The 19,400-nt window shown below is 34.9% G+C and overlaps 2 protein-coding genes across 8 annotated transcripts in view; both read left to right on the plus strand.

Moving 5' to 3' along the window:
• Lrrcc1 (leucine rich repeat and coiled-coil centrosomal protein 1) overlaps positions 1–6,907 on the plus strand; it is a 35,332-nt gene extending 28,425 nt beyond the window's left edge. For 5 of the 6 annotated variants that reach the window (XM_076836069.1, XM_076836066.1, XM_076836068.1 and 2 more), the window contains 7 exons: positions 229–414; positions 1,317–1,491; positions 2,512–2,675; positions 3,058–3,266; positions 3,354–3,491; positions 3,803–3,938; positions 6,052–6,907. In XM_076836069.1, coding sequence (XP_076692184.1) covers positions 229–414; positions 1,317–1,491; positions 2,512–2,675; positions 3,058–3,266; positions 3,354–3,491; positions 3,803–3,938; positions 6,052–6,174 — 1,131 coding nt within the window. In that variant the 3' untranslated portion in view covers positions 6,175–6,907. The remainder of the gene's footprint in view (positions 1–228; positions 415–1,316; positions 1,492–2,511; positions 2,676–3,057; positions 3,267–3,353; positions 3,492–3,802; positions 3,939–6,051) is intronic. The other variant, XM_076836067.1, reaches the window with a different exon arrangement.
• Positions 6,908–18,031: 11,124 nt separating this feature from the next.
• E2f5 (E2F transcription factor 5) overlaps positions 18,032–19,400 on the plus strand; it is a 28,448-nt gene continuing 27,079 nt past the window's right edge. For both annotated transcript variants that reach the window (XM_076836142.1, XM_076836143.1), the window contains exon 1: positions 18,032–18,496. In XM_076836142.1, coding sequence (XP_076692257.1) covers positions 18,257–18,496 — 240 coding nt within the window. In that variant the 5' untranslated portion in view covers positions 18,032–18,256. The remainder of the gene's footprint in view (positions 18,497–19,400) is intronic.

Raw genomic sequence — 19,400 nt, forward strand, 5'->3', positions numbered from 1 at the left:
ACACAACAGGCTGTAAATAGTCCTCAAATTAATGAATTCTGGTTGTAGATCCACTAATTCCTTGGGTCTTAGTTTTATCATGTGGCAATTAGCAAATTATCTTTGAATTTTATTCTTTTTCTAAAACTCCGATTCTAAAAATGAAACATGGAAGCTGTTTACAGAAGCAAATATTTTTTAATTATTTGGAGAACTGCCATTTATATAAAATGCAATTTTGAAATATAGGTTAAAGATGGTTTTGAAAATGTTGCAACTGAGTTAGCCAAGAGCAAACATGCTCTTATTTGGGCTCAACGGAAAGAAAATGAGTCTTCCTCTTTAATTAAAGATCTGACCTGTATGGTGAAGGAACAAAAAACAAAACTCGCAGAAGTTTCCAAATTAAAACAGGAAACAGCAGCAAATTTACAGGTAAGACTTCATAACATTATACTTCCCTTCAATTTTTTTTTATATCATTTTTTTCAACCCTGTCATGATTTTAGAAAGTGCACAGAATGAACCTTTCTTTTTTTTTTTTTTTTTTTGGCACTAGGTATCCTTAACCACTAAGCCCACATCCCTTGCCTTTATATTTTTTATTTTGAGACCAGGTCTTGCTGAGTTGCTGAGGCTGACTTTGAACTTGCAATCCTCCTTTCTTAGCCTTCCAAATCACTGGGATTTTAGGCATGCGCCATTGCACCTAGCCTTAAAATGAACTTTTAAATGATAGCAATTATATATTGTGATGTGTATGAAAAAAAGTATGACTAAGGAGATTAGACTTATGATTTCATATACTGTATTGCTTAGCTTAAAATATATATGTAAAATAAGTGAATTAATTTTCAGAAACATGCTTAATGGGTCCTCATTTGTACAGGTGATACAACAAAAATTAGAATGGTAATGTTCAAATAGTTGAAGTTTGGGAGACACCACTTGCATTTCTGATACTAATATGGTAATGGTAGTGATGGTGGTACTTTTTAGATATACTTAACCATAACTGTTCCAAGATAACTCAGTTTGGGGGAAATAACTTTTAGAATATTGATTAAAATGCATCATAAGAAATTTTGAATATTACAAGTATAGTTTCTCCATAATTTTAGAATTAAGTTCAGAGTGTTAAAGAAGCAGTCTCTTAAAGTTTGACTTTTTATTTCATGGTTGATATTTATCTTTAGCTAATAAAACAAACTTCTTATATATAATTTGGCAACATTTGGTTGTATTTGCTTAAATAATGTTTTTACTCTTTGTAAAATGCAAAAAAAAAAAATAAGCACTTAAAATAATCACTTTTTTTTTAATTTGGGGGTACACAGAATCAAATCAACACTCTTGAAATTTTGATTGAAGATGACAAGCAGAAGAGTATTCAAATAGAACTTCTCAAGCACGAAAAAGTCCAGCTTATATCTGAGCTAGCAGCCAAGGAATCACTTATTTATGGTTTAAGGACAGAAAGAAAAGTATGGGGACATGAGCTGGCACAACAGGGTAAAATTCTCAAATTTTCAGAGGGAAAATAGTCAATATCTGGGTATTAGAGAGAAAAGGCTGTAACGACCTTGAGATACCAGGCAAAAGGGTGGCATTTTATCGTGAACATATAATGTTTTTATGCTTGTGTACATTTTGTAATTTTTAAATCAGAATAAAATATCTGTCCTGAAGTATTTATCATTTATCATGGTGAAAACTTCAAAATGCTTTTAGCTCTGATATTTTTTATTATTTTCTTCCAATATGATTTGGTCATTTTTCTGAACCATGTGTGCTTTTAAAAATAATTACTGTAGGCTGGGGTTGTGGCTCAGAGGTAGAGCGCTTGTCTAGCATGTGTGGGCCCTGGGTTCAATCCTCAGCACCACAAAAAAATAAAATAAAGGTGTTGTGTCCACCACAACTAAAAAATATAAATAAATATTATAAAATAATTTAAAAATTACTTATATGATGATTTTAAATTATTTGTATAGTATGCAATTTTTTTATTCAGATGTTTGTAACAATCATACTATTGGCATGCGGAAATATAAAATAGTGTATGATAGAAGACCACTTTAGGTTTAGGTAAATCCTCAATCTCATTCCTTTTCCTGTTACTATAAGACAAGAGATAACATGCTGTTTTATGGTATTTATAGATACCTTTAAAATTATGAACAGTTAGATATTGGTCTTAAGAGAGCCATTGGCCATTTATCTACTCCCTTTAGGAATTTTTAGTATTACTAGGCTTGTTTGAATGCAAGGACATGAATGAAGTAGTACACATCTCAGTTAACTTGTCCTCAATTTTATTCATGATTTTAGGTTTATAAATAGCATAAGTGTTTAGAAGGCTTTTTGTTCACTTCCCTTTTCCCCTTCATGTTATATTATTGTATGCTTTGTGTTTTTGTTTAATTTTTCTTTTTATTTACTATATATTCTACACTGTTAAGTAAGATTTTCATAAAATAAAAAGCTTCCAAGGCATGTTACCATTTCTAACTGATGATGTTTGTTTTTAAGGATCCACTCTAGCCCAGAATCGTGGAAAATTAGAGGCTCAAATTGAAAGTTTAACTAGAGAGAATGAATCTCTAAGAAAGGGAAATGAAAGGGATATTGATGCATTAAGAATAAAGTGCAAAATCATCGAAGACCAAACTGAAACCATTACAAAATTAAAAGATGTAAGTTTGACATTTTAGTTTTGAAAAACAGCAAATGGTGGGTTTGAAAATCTGTGGATCATAGCATCCATCCACAAAATAATTTGTCTCAATGATTCCCAACTGTTGTAGAATATAAAACAAATGTCATGTATTTCCTTTATAATATTTGCCCCTTTGTTCTTAAAAGTGCTACCTGATGTTTGTTAACTTGAATTTTAAAGAAAATTCTGTATGGCCTTTAAAGAAACTGGAAATAGTGTTGTAAAATGTTAGGAGTCATAAAAAAATTAGCATGTTTAAAATAGCCTTTTAAATGATAATATAAGCCATATCTTATCAGAATATGAAACATTGAATTGAAGATTGGTAAAATGAAGTACAAATTTTTTTTTTCTTAAAGAGTGTACAAGAAAAAGATGAGCAAATCAGAGCATTAAAAGAAAAAATCACAGAAGTAGAAAAATCTGCTCAAGAACAACTTGATGAAAAATGTGCACAGCTGGATAGTATAATTGAGAAATTGGAAAGACACAATGAAAGAAAGGAAAAACTAAAACAACAGTTGAAAACAAAGGAATTAGAACTTGAAGAAATTAGAAAAGCTTACAGGTATGATACAGTGTTTCTCACAGAAAAAAAAAGTGGCTTCATAATTTCATATACCTAACTTACTTTTTAATTTACTTCTCATATTAGTTCACTTAATCAGAAATGGCATGATAAAGGAGAACTTTTATGTCACCTTGAAACGCAAGTAAAAGAAGCAAAAGTAAAATTTGAAAACAAGGAAAAGAAACTTAAAGCTGAAAGAGACAAAAGTATTGAACTACAAAAGTAAGCATTAAGTCCTACAGGATGTGGGGTCTCTTTAAGCATAAATACTGAATTGAGATGGATAAAATGTGTACGACTCAAAGAGGAAATAAAATTTTACCTTGTATATAAATGGAGTTCTAAAATTTGTAAACTTGAAATTTCTTTAAACAATGTTATTATATAGTTTAATGATCAGTTCTTGTATCAAAATATAAAGTGGTATCAATAACACAGCATATGGAAACCCCTCTCCCCCCAAAAAAAACACTTGTATACACACCCTCCACATACACACATATATACATAGGGTTTTTCTCACTTTTTTTAAGAGATGCAATGAAAAAGCTTCATTGTCTGGATGATGCCTTTAAGAAACAAGTCGATGCAATTGTTGAAGCTCATCAAGCTGAAATAATACAGCTGGAAACTGAAAAGCAGAAATGTATTGATTCTGCAAATTTAAAGGTACTGTAAGTAAAATTCACTATGATAATCAGTATTAAATAGTTATCGCTAAATAAATTAGATCTTTGGAAATTACAAAGGGAAAAGGCAGCATGATTTTATGAACTAATAGATAGGGTGTTACCAAAAACTGTCATGATGCCAGGTTTGGTAATACTTTGATTAGTTGTGGGACATAATTCTAATGAAATCAAAATTATAACTTTTTTAAAAAATTTATATATATGGTTTCAGTTGTTGATGGACCTTTATTTTATTTATTTATATGCAGTGTTGAGAATCGAACCTAGTGTCTCATACATGCTAGGCAAATGCTTTATCACTGAGCTATAGCCCCAGCCTCCAAATGATCCCTGGATGAAAATTTTCATCTCTCTAACCAATCAATTCCTTTGTCTATACTAGGTGAGGAGAGAACTTTGGAAAAAATTCTCAAAAAGTACTTTATTCATTATAGTTCAAAACTTATCAGCCTTATCATCTTGAAGGTTGATAAAAGAATAAGTTTCAGGTGATGCTAAATCAAAAGCAAACATTAGAAGCACCTTTGAAGGTTTTAATACTACTCATTCATGAGCCTTCCCTCGAGATTTTTATACCTTGACTGGAGGCTCAGGTATTTTTAAAATCCCACAGCTGATTCTGGTATGACCCCTGTGCAAGATCCAATAGAGTCAACTTTGAATCTCCATTTGTCCTTAATTTTGAGTGGTAATAAGAAACTAAATTGTTTGGATGGCTCACACCTGCTGAGGCAGGAGAATCACAAGTTCAAGGCTAGCTTCAACTTGTTGAGGCCCTAAGTGACTTAGTGAGACCCTGTCTCTAAATAAAATTTTAAAAGGACTGGGGATGTGGCTTAGTGGTTAAGTGCCCCTGAGTTCAATCCTCAAAACAAAACAAAGAAAGAAACTAAGGTGTCCAAGACTAGAAATTTAAAAATGAGCAACTGGAAAAGAAGTAACAGAAGGCAAAGTAATGCTCTATCTAGGATATAATTTAAAGTTGTGGCTTCAAGCGAAATAACCTCAGAACTCCATGCAAACAGAGATCTTTGGAAGTAATCTCAATGAATAAAAATAACTACAAAATTCAGTTATTTCAAATCCACAGATATTTCAAGTCTTTTATTTAACATCTACCAAGTATTAAGCTAGAGTATGTCGGGTAATTCTGAATAAAATATATAAGAATAGGACCTTAACTTAAAGGAAAATACTGAGTTCAGTGTTGGACCTTCAGCCAGTAAGGTCAGTAGCATTAAAGGAAGGAATTCATTTAAAAAAAGGAGTTGGAGAAACAGAACCACAGCTTAAATGTAATAATCAGGTATGGGGCCGGCGGCGGGGAGGGGGGTGGGGGGGGGCAGGCAGGTAGTATTCAGAATCATATAGAGCTGACAGTTAAAAACCATGGAAAAGAGATTAGGAAATGTATATTGGGGTTAGGAAAAATAGAAAAGGATGGTCATATTGGTGTATCAAGAATGTTATAGAAAAATGTTTCAAGCAGAAGTTAACAGTGTCAGATACAGAGGACCTAGGGAAATGTAAGTTAGGAATAAATTATAAAATGATCTTTTAAAAATGATATTATGGAACCATCAATAGCACTTTCAGAAATGCAGTAGGGACTACATTAAAAAGGTTTCTTTGGGGAGGAAGGTTATTTCAAGGTTTTGAAAACTTTGAAGGTTTTGAAGATCTATGAGGAAATGTTTTTTAAGTTGAACATAAGACTGAACGTATATAGGCCACACATGATAGTAGAAGGAATAAGTCAGAAAACTCTGCCCCCACTGTGATACATAGAGACTGTACAACCTTAAAGAAATTCTCTATGCTCCAAAATAGAGTTTAAATATATTACCATGTCTTTTCCACAAGGACTTTATGAGAACTAAATCAATATATATGAAAGTACTTTTTATACTATACAAACATTGTATTTTCCCTAATAACATTTAAATAAGTTATATTTTACTAATCTTATTACATGAGTCACAAATTACAAAATACATAACAATAAGTTGTTGACTTTTTTCTTTCAGAATGCATTTAACGTACGTTTTCTTTAGGAAATTTAAAAAAGTAAAGTTTACATGTTGATTTAGGTGCATCAAGTTGAAGAAGAAATGCGTGAACTTCTGGAAGAAACATGCAAGAACAAAAAAGCAATGGAAGAAAAAATTAAACAACTTGCTTGTGCTCTAAATGAAATTCAACAAGACATGTGATGGTTCTGAGAACGAATTTAATTGAAATGGACCGGTAGACCTATTGTAAAAATGATTAAATATTGTAACAGTAGTAACTGCTATGACTTTGAAATGTCTCTTTCTACACATTTCATTTTGAATATATTTTAAAAAGACTTTTGATTAAATATTAATTGTATATGTAGGTTTTTATAATAAATTGTTCATAATTATGTGTATTAGAAAACCTATTATGATAACTAGACTTACAACACTTTGTTATTTCTGTGCTATACATTGTTTGGTAATTACATGTTTGCCTACAGATTTGTAAATGAAGATTAGTATTTTGACTATATGAGGGAAAATATTTTAATCATTGTTGTTAACATTCTGTGTTAATGAAGAATTAATTATATTTATTGGTTATCCTTTAGTTGATGTAGCTCCATTCTTTTAAAATGTAGCCAAGAAATATTTGAAATCTGTATGATAAAAGATGTGGCATTCTTAAAACATATGTAGCCATCTCCACATCACACCTACTACCACTATTTATAATGCATATGACTTTTCATTAAAGATTGCATTTAAGGTTTTATTAATATTGTCTGTTCCAGAAGAAGAGCACTACTGTTCCATGCTCATTCTCCATTTTAGTCACTGTATATGAAGAGAGTTTTGATTTTGCAACTGGAAACACTCAGATCATTAATTGTTATTTTATTCTTGTCACCTCTTAATGCTGTGTATGCAGAATGAACTCCTGAGTGCTATGCCCTTATATTTCTGAAGGGAAACAAACTATAATGCCACATTTTTAAAACTAATATGAATAGTAAACTAAGTTTGAAAAAATAAATGAAATAGAAAAAAATCAAATGCTTCTTAAGGAGACAGTCCCATTTCATTATAGGTAAGCTTTATACTAAAATCTGAAACAACAGAAGACAGACCAGTACAAATAAGGAGAGTCTAAGACAGGAGATTAAAAAAAAAAAAAAACTGTTGGGAAAATCTTGAAAAGAGCAAACTGATTCATCTGAAAGAGGATCAACAGTAACAGCTGACATCAAAAATAATGCAGGCTAGAAGGCAGTGAATCATGTATTTGATGTGGTGGAAGAAAAGGAACTATCAACCAAAACTTCAAAATAAATGCCAAATGAAAACATGCCTAGATTCTAATTAACACCTAGAAAATAACATTGCTAGCCAACTTGCTTTAAGAGAACTGCTAAAGAAAACCCAAAAGCCTGAAAGGAAGTTATATAAGACAATAACAAATCCACTGAAAGAATTGAGGATTATAAAAATAAATAATTTTTATATAAAAGACTAATTAGATGACATGTAAAGTGGTTTGTAACAAAATAGCTTAAATTTGGGGTAAGGAAATTAAAAATTATATAGTTATTGTATTTTTTCAGATTATATGAGTATTATGCTAAAGATGACTTGTAATGCATATTGTAATTATTTGGGTAGTGGCTGAGGAAGCCACAAAAATACAGTTAAAAAATCACATCCCCTTCTAGAATGTGAACACAAGAAGCTTTGCAGACCTGCTTCCCAGCAAAACAGCCATATCTACAGAAAAATAAAACAACCACTTAAAATAGTCCTAATGGCATACAACAAAACAAAAATTTAAATCATTACAAACAAGGCCTAAAATTCAAGAAATTTAAAATATACAGAATAGTCAAAATAACCTTTAAAGAAGAAGAAAGTTGGAGCACTCACTCTTCCTGATTTTAAAACAACTGGAAAACTAATAAACCAGATGTTGCTGATCTAGGGATAGACATGTAGATGAATGGAATAGAATTGAAAGATCAGAGATAATCCCTCACATTTATGATTAATTGAATTTTGACAATGGTAACAAAATTTAATAGTGGCTAACATAAATGCCACTGAGAATATCAGATATTTCACATACAAAAGAATGAATTGAAACCTTACCTTATAACATACAAATATCACCTCACAATGGACCAAAGACCAAAATATGAGGTAAAACTCTTAGAAGAAAACAGGTGTAAATATTGTGACTGTATTAAGCAATTATTTCCTAGTTTTTTTACAACAAAAGCCCAAACAACCAAAGAAAAACATGTATGAATTTCATGAAAATTAAAGACTTGTGCTTCTAAAAATACTATCTACAAGCAAAAAAAAAAAAAATAACCTACAGGGTATTAAATTGTGAATCGTGTTTGATAAGGTACCTATCTCTAGAACTTTTAAAGAACTCTTATTGAAGAGTAAAGGTTAAACAGCCCCATTAAATCAATCAAAGTTTCTTACAGAATTTGAAAAAAAAAAAAATCTGAAACTTAACAGAATCTCAAGGGATCCCAAATAGCAAAAGCAATCTTGGAAAAAAAAATAATAAGCTACAGTAATCATAAGAGTGGTACCAACATAAAGACAGAAAATAGACCACTGACAAGGAATAAAAGCCAAAAATAAAGATATATGTGGCCAAATGATTTTCAGCAAGTGTACCAAAACCATTCAGTGAGAAAGATCTTTTCAACAAATAGTATGGAGAAAACTAAAAAGCCACATACAATAGAATGAAGTCATATCTTTATGCTATATTCAAAAATAAAGGGGATCAAAGACCCAAATGTAAGAGATAAAATTATGAAACTCTTAGAAGAAAACATCAGAGAAAAACTTTGTGACATAGAATATAGCAATGGTTTCTTGAATATGAAAAACGTAAGTAGCAAAAGATAAAATAGACAAATTGGATTTCATTAAAATTGGGGAAAGTTTTTGAAAATCATCTGATATGTTAATATTCAGAATGGACAAAGAACTAAAATTAGGGCTGGGGTTGTGGCTCAGTGGTAGAGTGCTCACCTAGCATGCATGAGGCACTGAGTTCGATCCATAGCATCACATAAATATAAAATAAAGATACTGTGTTAACCTAAAACTAAGAAATATTTTAAAAAAGAACTAAAAATAAAACAATGAAGCAAATAGCCCAATTAAAAAATGAGCAAAGAACTTGAATAGACATTCTCCCAAAGAAGGTAGCAAATGTCCAACATGAAAAAAATGTTCGATATCATTAATCATTAAGGAAATGAAATGAAGTCACAATAAGAAGCACCTCAGACCCATGAGAGAACGAGAGGATGGGGAGGAAAGAAGTGTTTACAAGGAAGGGAAAATTGGAACCCTTATGCACTGTTGCTAAGAACGTAGAGTGGTACAGCAAGTACAGCAGTTCCTCAGAAAATTTAAAATAGGTTTACTGTATGATCCAATAATTCCAATTCTGAGTTTATATCCAACCGAACTGAAAGCAGGGTCTCAAACATACTTACATGGATGTTAACTATAGCATTATTCATGATAACTGAAGGGTGAAAGTGACCCAAATGTCCATTGATAGATGAATAGAAACAAAATATGATGTGTATATGTACAATGGAATATTCATCAGCCTTAAAAAAAAGAAGGGAATTCTCACATTCTACATCATGGATAAATGCTGTGTGAAATAAGCCAGGTACAAAATGATTACACTTATATGGGGTACTTAAAAGATATATTTGTAGAGACAGAAAGTAAGCTGGGTGTGGTGGCACTAAGCAACTCAGTGAGACCCTGTCTCTAAATAAAAATACAAAATAGGGCTGGGGATATGGCTCAGGGGCTGAGTGCCCCTGAATTCAATCCCCAGTAATCCCCCCCCAAAAAAAAGAGATAGTAAATTTTATGTATATTGTACCACAATTTAAAATAAAAAATTTGAAAAATATTTAAAACTCCAACACAACAACAGAAAAACTGAGCAAAGGAGTCTGAACAGACATCCAGATAATGAAATACAAATGGCCAATAAGCATGTGAAAGGTTGCTCAACATTAATTATTAAAGAAAAGCAAATCAAAAATCACAAGATAACACTTCTCATAAATTAGGATGGCTATAATTTAAAGATGGGCAATAAGTGTTGGTAAGGATGTGAAGCAATGTGAACCCTCACACACTGCTGGCAGGAATGTAAAATGATATAAAAACTTTAGAGAACCATCTGGCAGCCCTTCAGATAGCTAAACAGGGTTTTCATATGACCAATAATTCCATTCCTAAGTATATACCTAAGAGAAATGAGATTTGGGGTTTTGTTATTGCAGTATAATCTAGCCCACATAATTCTATATTGACATGTCATTTTTGGTACTATTCCAAATCACAAATAACTAAAATATTGCTGTATCTTCTTCAGGTTAAGAAAGTGTGTTTATCAACTTGGCCATGCCAAGTTGACATTATGTGTGTTCTTCCTGTCCTTTTTCTCCTCTGGTATTCAAGTCTATGTGACACATGAATTTTAATGACAGCTGACAATGAGTTTAATTTTTAGCTGAACCTAATACTCCAATTTTTAAAAATCTTAACCCATTTATTCATGATATTAGCCATCACCCATAATTATATAAGAAGCTGTGATTTCTTGTGGCCACTTTCAGTGGTATTCTCTATTGTTGTTTATTCACCCTATTGGAGGAAATAAGTATTTCCTTATTTCATGTGGATATGTACAAATAAGGGTACAAGTTAGCTGTTCTGTGGAAATTGTGCAGTCAATACCAGAAAGACCCCTTCATAAGTCAGGTTTTCTTTCTGATGGTGAACTCAGAATATAGTTGACCCCACTTTGTTTCCTTCCTTCCTTTCTTCCTTCCTTCCTCCCTCCCTCCCTCCCTCCCTCTCTCCTTCCTTCCCTCCCTGTCTCTCTCTTTTTTTGGTAGTGCTGGGGATTGAACCTAGGATCCTTGTGCATGCTAGGCAAGTATACCAACTGAGCTATACCCCTGAGCACCCCAAATTTATTAATGCAGGTGATACAGTATAAAGTGTTGACTGAAGTAGCAAATACTCCATGAAGCTTATTTAATCATTATTAATAATTAAATGGTAATAATTATCTAAACTTGAATGTATGATTTCTACTTGGTGACAGTCGTGACTTCTTTGAAAAGGAGGTACAGAAACCCCTCAATTCATAATAGGCAATTCAGGTCATTTTGTGTGATAGAAAAATTGACATTATATTGACCCATTCTGTGTGTGTTGGGAGATAGATTTGCCTAGAAATTGTTCAAGATACCAGGGATTTTACAACTCATTTGGCTTCCTGGATCATAGGGTCTCTGAAGAAGGGGTTGCTTACCCAGAAATATATCCTTGAATCCAAAACCTTGATTTAAACTTTCCTCAATTCAAACTCACTATAATGACTTCCAGATTATATACTATATTGTGTAGTTAGGTTCTAATGCATGTATCCTTGGGCCAACTTATATACTAGTGTACATCCAACTCATCAAATTTCTAAAGCCAAGGTATGCCCTTTCTGAGATTGCTGAGCTGCTTCAGGGTTAGGATGTTAAATATGGAGATTCTACTTTAATATTCTAGAGAGTAATTTAAAAAGATATTCTACCTGCTCTCATCCATTGGAATCCAAATATGCTCATTCACATGCCAGATGCTGAGGTTTTTTGTTTGTTTGTTTGTTTGTTTGTTTTTAAGGATAACAATTTATCCCCTCTTTTTTTTTTTTTTGATACAGGTATTAGGAAACATATAAAACATTCTCACTGATGGAAAGAATTGTTGAATCCGGCAGATGGGCACCCACCCACAAAGCAAAACAAATACATATGTCCTGGAACACAGGCCTGAATCAAGTAAAACCTCCCTGATCTTACCCCAGGGCCTGAAGAGATGATGAGAATTCTTCCTCTAGTGGGCACCTTTTATTTGGTTTATATGCACAGTGAGAATGAATTATAAGTGCATCCATCTGTGGAGTCTTATTCAAGACTTACCAAATCAAAACACTCTTTTCCCACCCACAGCAATTTACTGCATCAGTTTCCCTCCAATAAGGGGCTGCTCTGCAATTTTCTACCATGACTCTTACCAGGTTTGGGAAGGGCTAAACTTAGAAGTAAAGTTGTTACATTTGTAGTTAGACTGAGTTTTTTTTCTTATCTTCCTTCAAGAACTGTACAAACTATAGTCTGCTCATGTACACATCCATCTAAGCAAGCATGTGAGTTATAAATGAAGTTGGATGTTTTCTTCCATTTTATCAAACTCTTCGAATAAGTATGCTTTCATTTAAACCTAAAGAAATGGTTCCTTCTACAACCATGAAAATTTGTGGCCTAGGTTCAGTAACAAAAAAGTCTCTGAAATCTTTCTAGGATTTTAATTGTAGCCTGGCAGTATTGGCTATAGTAGATAATTTCTTTCAACACACTTCATGGTTCTATGATCCTTCCTGTCCCCCTTCCTCTCATAGTTCCACTTGAACTCTTACAACTGCCATTGCTTTCAGTGGGTTATCTTATTTTTGTTAGACAGTTCTTTGTTTTTATCTACTACTACTGTATTTATTGGTAATGCACCTCTCTTATTTTAAATTCTGTTCGCTTGAGACATCTTATTGAGATTAGGGTATGGTGGAAGATCTTGAGGATCTGCCTTTATCACTTCTTTCCATTGGTTTTAAACCTTTGGTGGTGGGAGGGAGCTTCTTGATTGGCAGATTTAACTATCTTCCTTTCCTTTTCTTTGCTCCCTCCCTCCTTTTTCCCTCCCTCCCTCCTTCCTTCCTTCCTTCCATAAAGAGGACTTGGTTTGTACTTTAAAATCAACAAAAACCTTCCCTAACTGTGCTGGCATGCCTCACCTATTATTTTGTGAACATTATTGAACCTAAGAAATCTGTGGCTGATCTTTTAAGGATATAATCCACATAAAGATTCTGAATTTCCAGAGCCAAACCTTTGTGGTGAACACTTGTCTAAAGTCTATAATAATAAAATTGTTTTCTTTTTGTCAGCTAAAGGTCAATAACTGTTTGCCAAAACAACTAATTATGATGCTGAACAAAAATCTTTATGCATCATTCGTTCTTTCACAATTTTTGCCATAATTGCATACAACACAGACTATTGGCTTCTTATAAGTTTTCCTAAAATTGACTTACTTTTAAAAATTAAATAACTTAGCTACAACTTAAACATAGATGGTCACTATTTAATCTTCTAGTTATGTGTAATTTTTCTAATCCATGTTAATTATACAAGTATTAAAACAAAAGTTTTACACTCAGCTCAAATTGTTCTGTATAACATTAGCAGTAAATATACCATAGATTAGAGAAGACAGATAAATTATTGAGTGTTTTACTCACTGAGGAAAGATTCCAAAGGTGAAAGGTGGTATTTCTGTTCTTTTGTTAAAAAAAAAAAAAAAAAAGTTTTACATGGCAGTTTTCCTCCAGTAATTCTAAAAACATGTTATTTGGTAATGGACATACCTAATGTGGCTCAGTGGAAACACATCCATCAATTAATTTGAACTTTTGCTAAGAAATTATCTAATATTTTTATAAATAGACTATATATATCATTATATAAATATACTTTATAAATAAAAGTTTGTTAAAGTAGAGCAAGATCAATTGGTACTTTTGTGTTTAATTCTCAGATGCTTCTTAGTATACCTTGAGAGTTTTATTATCCATTGTAGGGATGTAGGCTTCCTGCATAAAGAACGGAATGGTATGGATACCGTATAGTAGTAACAAATTATCTTTGACTACAAAGCTTTTGACTTAGAACCACCAAAGAGAGTTGACGTAGAGTCTTAGGTGCATCTGAAGTACATATAAGTTTGTGTTCCTAACTGGGGAATGCATAGTAAACAGGAGGTCTTTATGTGGTAGCTCATTATCTGGACAAGCATTCATCTTATGATTTGATGGTGTAGTGATAACTTTTATCTACTAAAATCTCGAAAGAAATGGTAGTATCAAAGGTGTTTATAGTGGGAGAGTTGCCTGGCAACTTGGTTTTCCAAGAAGGTCTTAATGATATGCAGCTTTGGTAAATCTTTGACCATAATTTGCCTTTCTATTTTATCTTCAAGAGTAGACAGACAGAAGGTTGTTGGAGCATAAATAAACTTTCCAGTGTATCCTAGTTGAATTATATTTTTTTTGTTACAACAAACTTGGATTTATTATTTCCATATTGAAATTTCTGTGGTTTCTACACTTAAAGTTCGGAACCCACATTCCAGATCACAAGCATTAACCTAATGAAGGTGAGAATTAAAATTCTCATAACCTTCTCCAGAACTTTAGAAAAAATGTGTTCCTTTAAATATCATATCATTTTGATATATGTGCTTTTTTGTAAGTTGCTTTGACAAGGCAATAGGAAGAGTCAAAATCAGTAAATATGACTTAAAATCTCTGATGTGTGCAAATGGTATTTTTATGTATGTTTGAATAAGCTGGTTCTCCTGTTTATAGTTACAGGATACCAACCTCTGAAGACAAGGTCTTTAAATCATGTAGCATATTGCTGTACAATGCATGTAGTGAATGAACAAAAATAATGCTATTTATCATAAGAGAATTCATAATCATCTTGAAACATATCCCTTTAATTTTTTTTAAACCCAGACAGTGTAAAAGACAAATGTTGGTGTGTTAGAAGGTTTTGAAAGGAAAAACACAAAGTCAAATTTTATTTTAGAACAGATTACAGCCATGGGATAGTAGGCTGATGTAAGTAGTCTTTTGATGGAGGTTTGTTTAGTTCATTGGAGATCTGAGTTGGAAGTTCCAACTGAGCACAACCATTAAATAGGCTAACACATTTAAAAATCAGTCTGCCAATATCCACAAATAAATAGTGTGATTGACTTTTCTTATGTATGGACAACTATGACAAAACCATACATATTTTTAAATTGATCCTGGAAAATGATCCAACAAACTACCTAGTCTAATAAATCATTTTGTTGATTTTAAAATACATAAGTCTCCTATACCTCACCCACATCCTGAACTAGCTAAGGAGTTACACTAGTATAAAAATAATGAACATTTAATCAGAAATATATAAACAATATTATTATAGATCATAGTGTCTGCCCTACTAATCTAGTGAATTAAATCTGAATTTAATAAAGAATTATTGTCATGCATTTATTAACCCATAGGCCAATGGCATATATTTAGTTCAACTGGACTACTATAGTATAAAAATATATGACCTACAGCTTGCTGTTAAAACATGAAGAATTCTTCTGCCATTGTCAGAAATGACACAAATAACTGATAAACTTTTGAGAATTAGAGTCAAAAGGATAAAGAAATCAGAGTCAGATTAATATATTACAAAAGTGTCCAACAGCATTTTCTTAAAGGTTATTACTATTCTGATTTTTAAAAATTATATTAAATAATTTTATTAACAGAAATTTCAAAAAGATCCAGCAATATTTAAAAAGCTTCTGCATTATCAGTCTCTATCTTCAGCAGTTTTAGGAAGCAGATGTTTTTGATGATGCTACAAAGTGCTTCCCAAAGAATGACTATATACTGTGGATAAACTGAAAGTATGAAAAATGCAGATTCCCACATCATATTCTCATATCAAATGCTAATTTAATCTCTATGGTTTGTGTTTAAGAATATGCATTTGTAGGTCAGGGTTGTGGCTCAGTGTAGAGTAATTGCCTATCATGTGTGAGGCACTGGGTTCGATTCTCAGCACTGCATTTAAGTAAATAAAATAAAGGTCTACTGACAAATGAAAAATATTAAAAAATAAAAAAGAATCTGCATTTGTAACAAACATTGAAATGAGTTTTTTCCCTAAAGTTTGGGAACCACTGGTGTGATTTTTTTTAGCAACTCCGACAGACAAGATTTTGAAGGCTAACTGAAATGGCTACCAATTTATGAAAACTTTCTATTTGAACCTTGGATAATTTAAACAAATGAAAAATTATGAAAAACACAAATAACAATGCAAACTTTCAAGTGACCTATCAGCATCATTAATAGTATGATAGATGCTTTGTAGAAAATCTTATGAAATTACATGAAAATATATTTTCAAAATTATGAAGATCGTTATTTTAAACTAATAGTACATGTTATGGTCTAAATCAAGCTTCCCCAAAATTCATATGTTGAAACTTTTTTGGTGGGGCAGGGGGGTGGGGTGTACCAGGGTTTGAACCCAGGGGTTCTCAACCACTGAGCCACATCCCTAGCCCTAGTTGGTATTTTATTTAGAGACAAGGTCTCACTGAGTTGCTTTAGTGCCCCACTGTTGCTGAGGCTGGCTTTGAACTCGCAATACTCCTGCCTCAGCCTGTGTTGAAACTTTTAACATGCTCAATGGGATGCTTTTTGGAGATGGGGCCTTTGGGAGGAATTAGAGTCAGATGAAGTCAGAAGATGGTCCCCTCAGAATGGAATTAGTTCCCATATAAGAAGAGAAATTTGAAAGGGGCTTCTCTCCCAGTTACATGAAGACACAGTGCAAAAAACTACCATCTGCAAACTAGGATCACATGAGGGTTCCCTGATCTTGGACTTGCAGCCTCCAGAATTGTGAGAAAATAAAATTCTGTTATTTAAGCCACCTCAGTTTATGGTACTTAGTTATGGCAGCCTGAGTTCACTGAGACACTGCACAAATTGTTTTTAAAATAACAATTTTTATCAATTCTAGACCTTGCAAATAAAGCAGACTGTTCCCTCTTTAAATTAATTAAAATTTTCTTAAGAAGCACTGTTGGTTAACAACAACAACAAAAAAAACTAATTGACAAAAATTGTTGATGATTTAGGCAAATGTTAAATCACAAAGTACAACTATTCTCAGATAAGGTATTCAAAAGTGACTATATCAACTAATTTTTTCACATTTCATTTCAGATCATTAATCCCAAATTTTGTTTATATAGTGTACCTTGATTGAAATAATGGCTGCCTGATCACTTAATTTCTGTGCCTTGTGCATGGGAAACATAACATTTTTGCTAAAAAATGGTGTGTCCAGCTTTGCCAGTTAGTGGTGGTGTTAGTTTCCCCTTTCATTTCAGCGATTCTTTTTTTTTCCAATTTTTTTTAAAAAAATTAAACAAAATCTTTCTTTCATGAAACTTCCTTCATTAATTTCTGACATGTAGAGTTTTTGTTCAGCTAATATTTGTTGAGTGTAAGCTATACAAAGTGTTCTGACAAAACCCATTTAAAATTTTCTCCTTATTCTCAAGTCTTTGTAAATAAAATGAGTGGGGGGCGCCTTTCCTTTACTCAATCTGTGGGATCTCATGTATCATCAATAATAGGATATCAGTGAAGCACAAGAACAGCATATTTCAAATTTCAAATAATACATCCAGGACCTAATAGCAAGAACTGGGGCAATTCACAGTCTTTCCCTCTACATGTCAGTTACTCCATCTGTGAAGTAAAGGTTTTAGAAAAGTTTGCGAATGAGGATAAAACCAATCCTAAAACTCCAAGATTCCATTTTCCCCATATCATAATCTAAAAAGATGAGCTGTGGAATAAAAGCTTGCACTTGATTCAAGGTCACCGAAATGTTCGCAGATAATGCTAAAATTCGAAAAGAGCAAGGACAGCCAAACCCTTCCAAGGACAGAAAGCGACCAACCGCTAATCTCGCGCAGTTTTACAAACTGAAAAGCCGACCAACTTCTCAGCTCAGAAATTTTGGCCGCTAGACATACTCTGCCAAGAAAGAAGTTTTTCTTCTCTCCTTCCTTTCCCCCCTTCTTTCTCCCCGTGTAGTTACGTGAGATCACTATTCCTCTGAACTGCTCTCGAACCGCAAGGCGGCGAGTGTGAAATACCACTGGCCGTCGCCCCCCTTCCTCCCGGGGCGCTCCTCCCTCCTACAGAAAAATGCGTTTCCAGGCAACGGCGGGCCGCGGCGTCACTTCCTGCCATTTAAACTCCGGTCCCCACCCCCTCGCAGCCCCTTCTTGTTTCCACTCCCCCTCCCCTCGGTCGTGGGCTGCTTTCACGCGTCCCCAGGCTCGGGAGGGGGCGGAGCGGCCGAGCGGCCCCGAGTCCGGTGGACGCCGCGCACCTGTTGTTTGCAGGAGCCCGCGACCCTCCGGGCGGCTCTCTGCGGGCGGGGGAGCGGCGCCGCAGAGCCCACCCGGCAGGTGGCCGCGGGCAGGGCGCGGAGCGCGGTGCGCGCGGGCCCGACCACCCCGGCGCCGGGACGCGATGGCGGCTGCCGAGCCCGCGAGCTCGGGCCAGCAGACGCCGCAGAGCCAGGGCCAGAGCCAGAGCCAGGGCCAGCGTCCTCAGCCTCAGCCTCCCCAGGGGCAGCCTCCGCAGCCGCCGCCGCAGCTCGGGAGCGTGGGGGGCGGCAGCAGCAGGCATGAGAAAAGCCTGGGGCTGCTCACCACCAAGTTCGTGTCGCTGCTGCAGGAGGCCAAGGACGGCGTCCTGGATCTCAAAGCGGTAAGCTCGGGAGGCGGGGATGGGGGCGGACTTCGGAGTTCATGGCCTGGGGAGAAGCCCAGCCCCTCGCGCGTGGATCGGGCGGCGTTTGTGTGAACGCGCTCCGCGGTTAGTGGGCGCCCGGAAAGTGGGAGCCTGTGGCCTGCGCTGGGGCCCTGGATGCCGGGGATGGGGGAGGGATGAGGGACCGGGATGGCCCGGACCCGCTGCGTAACCAAAAGAGTCCGGCGCCGCGCGGCGCTTTCGACAAAGAGCCCGGGACCTCGAGCGCGCCCGCGTGGCTAGTCTCTGGCGCCGGGACCCGAGGGCGGCCAAGTGTCTGAACTGCTCCGCGTCCACCTGTGGCAGAGGCTTACGGGGAACCCGGGTGCTTTGCCGGGAGTTACCGAGCTTGATTTGCTGTGGGGAACCGCTGGTTTTAATAGGGGATTCCGATTGGGACCTTCTTCTCGTTGTTCAAGAATATGTTGTGCCACTTCTTCTGCATGAAAAAATAAAAGTGAATTTCTTTCCACACCCTTCCCCATTAACATCATAAAAGTAACATTTTTTTAAAAAAACCTCTTCGTGGTATACTTCTTTTCATCATTCTAACGGTTAGGAAGGGATATTTGACTTGTGACTTGATTTGGAGATTTCTAGAAGTAAGATTTGCCATTACAAGGAAAGGGGATGTTTTATAACTTTCACTCAAAAGAGGTGGGAGTGCCTCGTAAACTTTCTCCTGTTTTACGAGAACGTGTGTTTCGCTCTTTGCTGCTGTTCACATTTTTCAAAGAACATTTCTTCAAAAACTGTTCGGTCATACAGAGTGATTTAACCGTTCCAGGCAGGCTTCGAAAGGATTCCACACGGCCCAGGGAAAGGAGATTTGGATGATTTGAATTAAAATTCAGCCAGCGCA

This window comes from Callospermophilus lateralis, chromosome 16 (genome assembly GCF_048772815.1).
Source record: "Callospermophilus lateralis isolate mCalLat2 chromosome 16, mCalLat2.hap1, whole genome shotgun sequence".
Taxonomy (NCBI): domain Eukaryota; kingdom Metazoa; phylum Chordata; class Mammalia; order Rodentia; family Sciuridae; genus Callospermophilus; species Callospermophilus lateralis.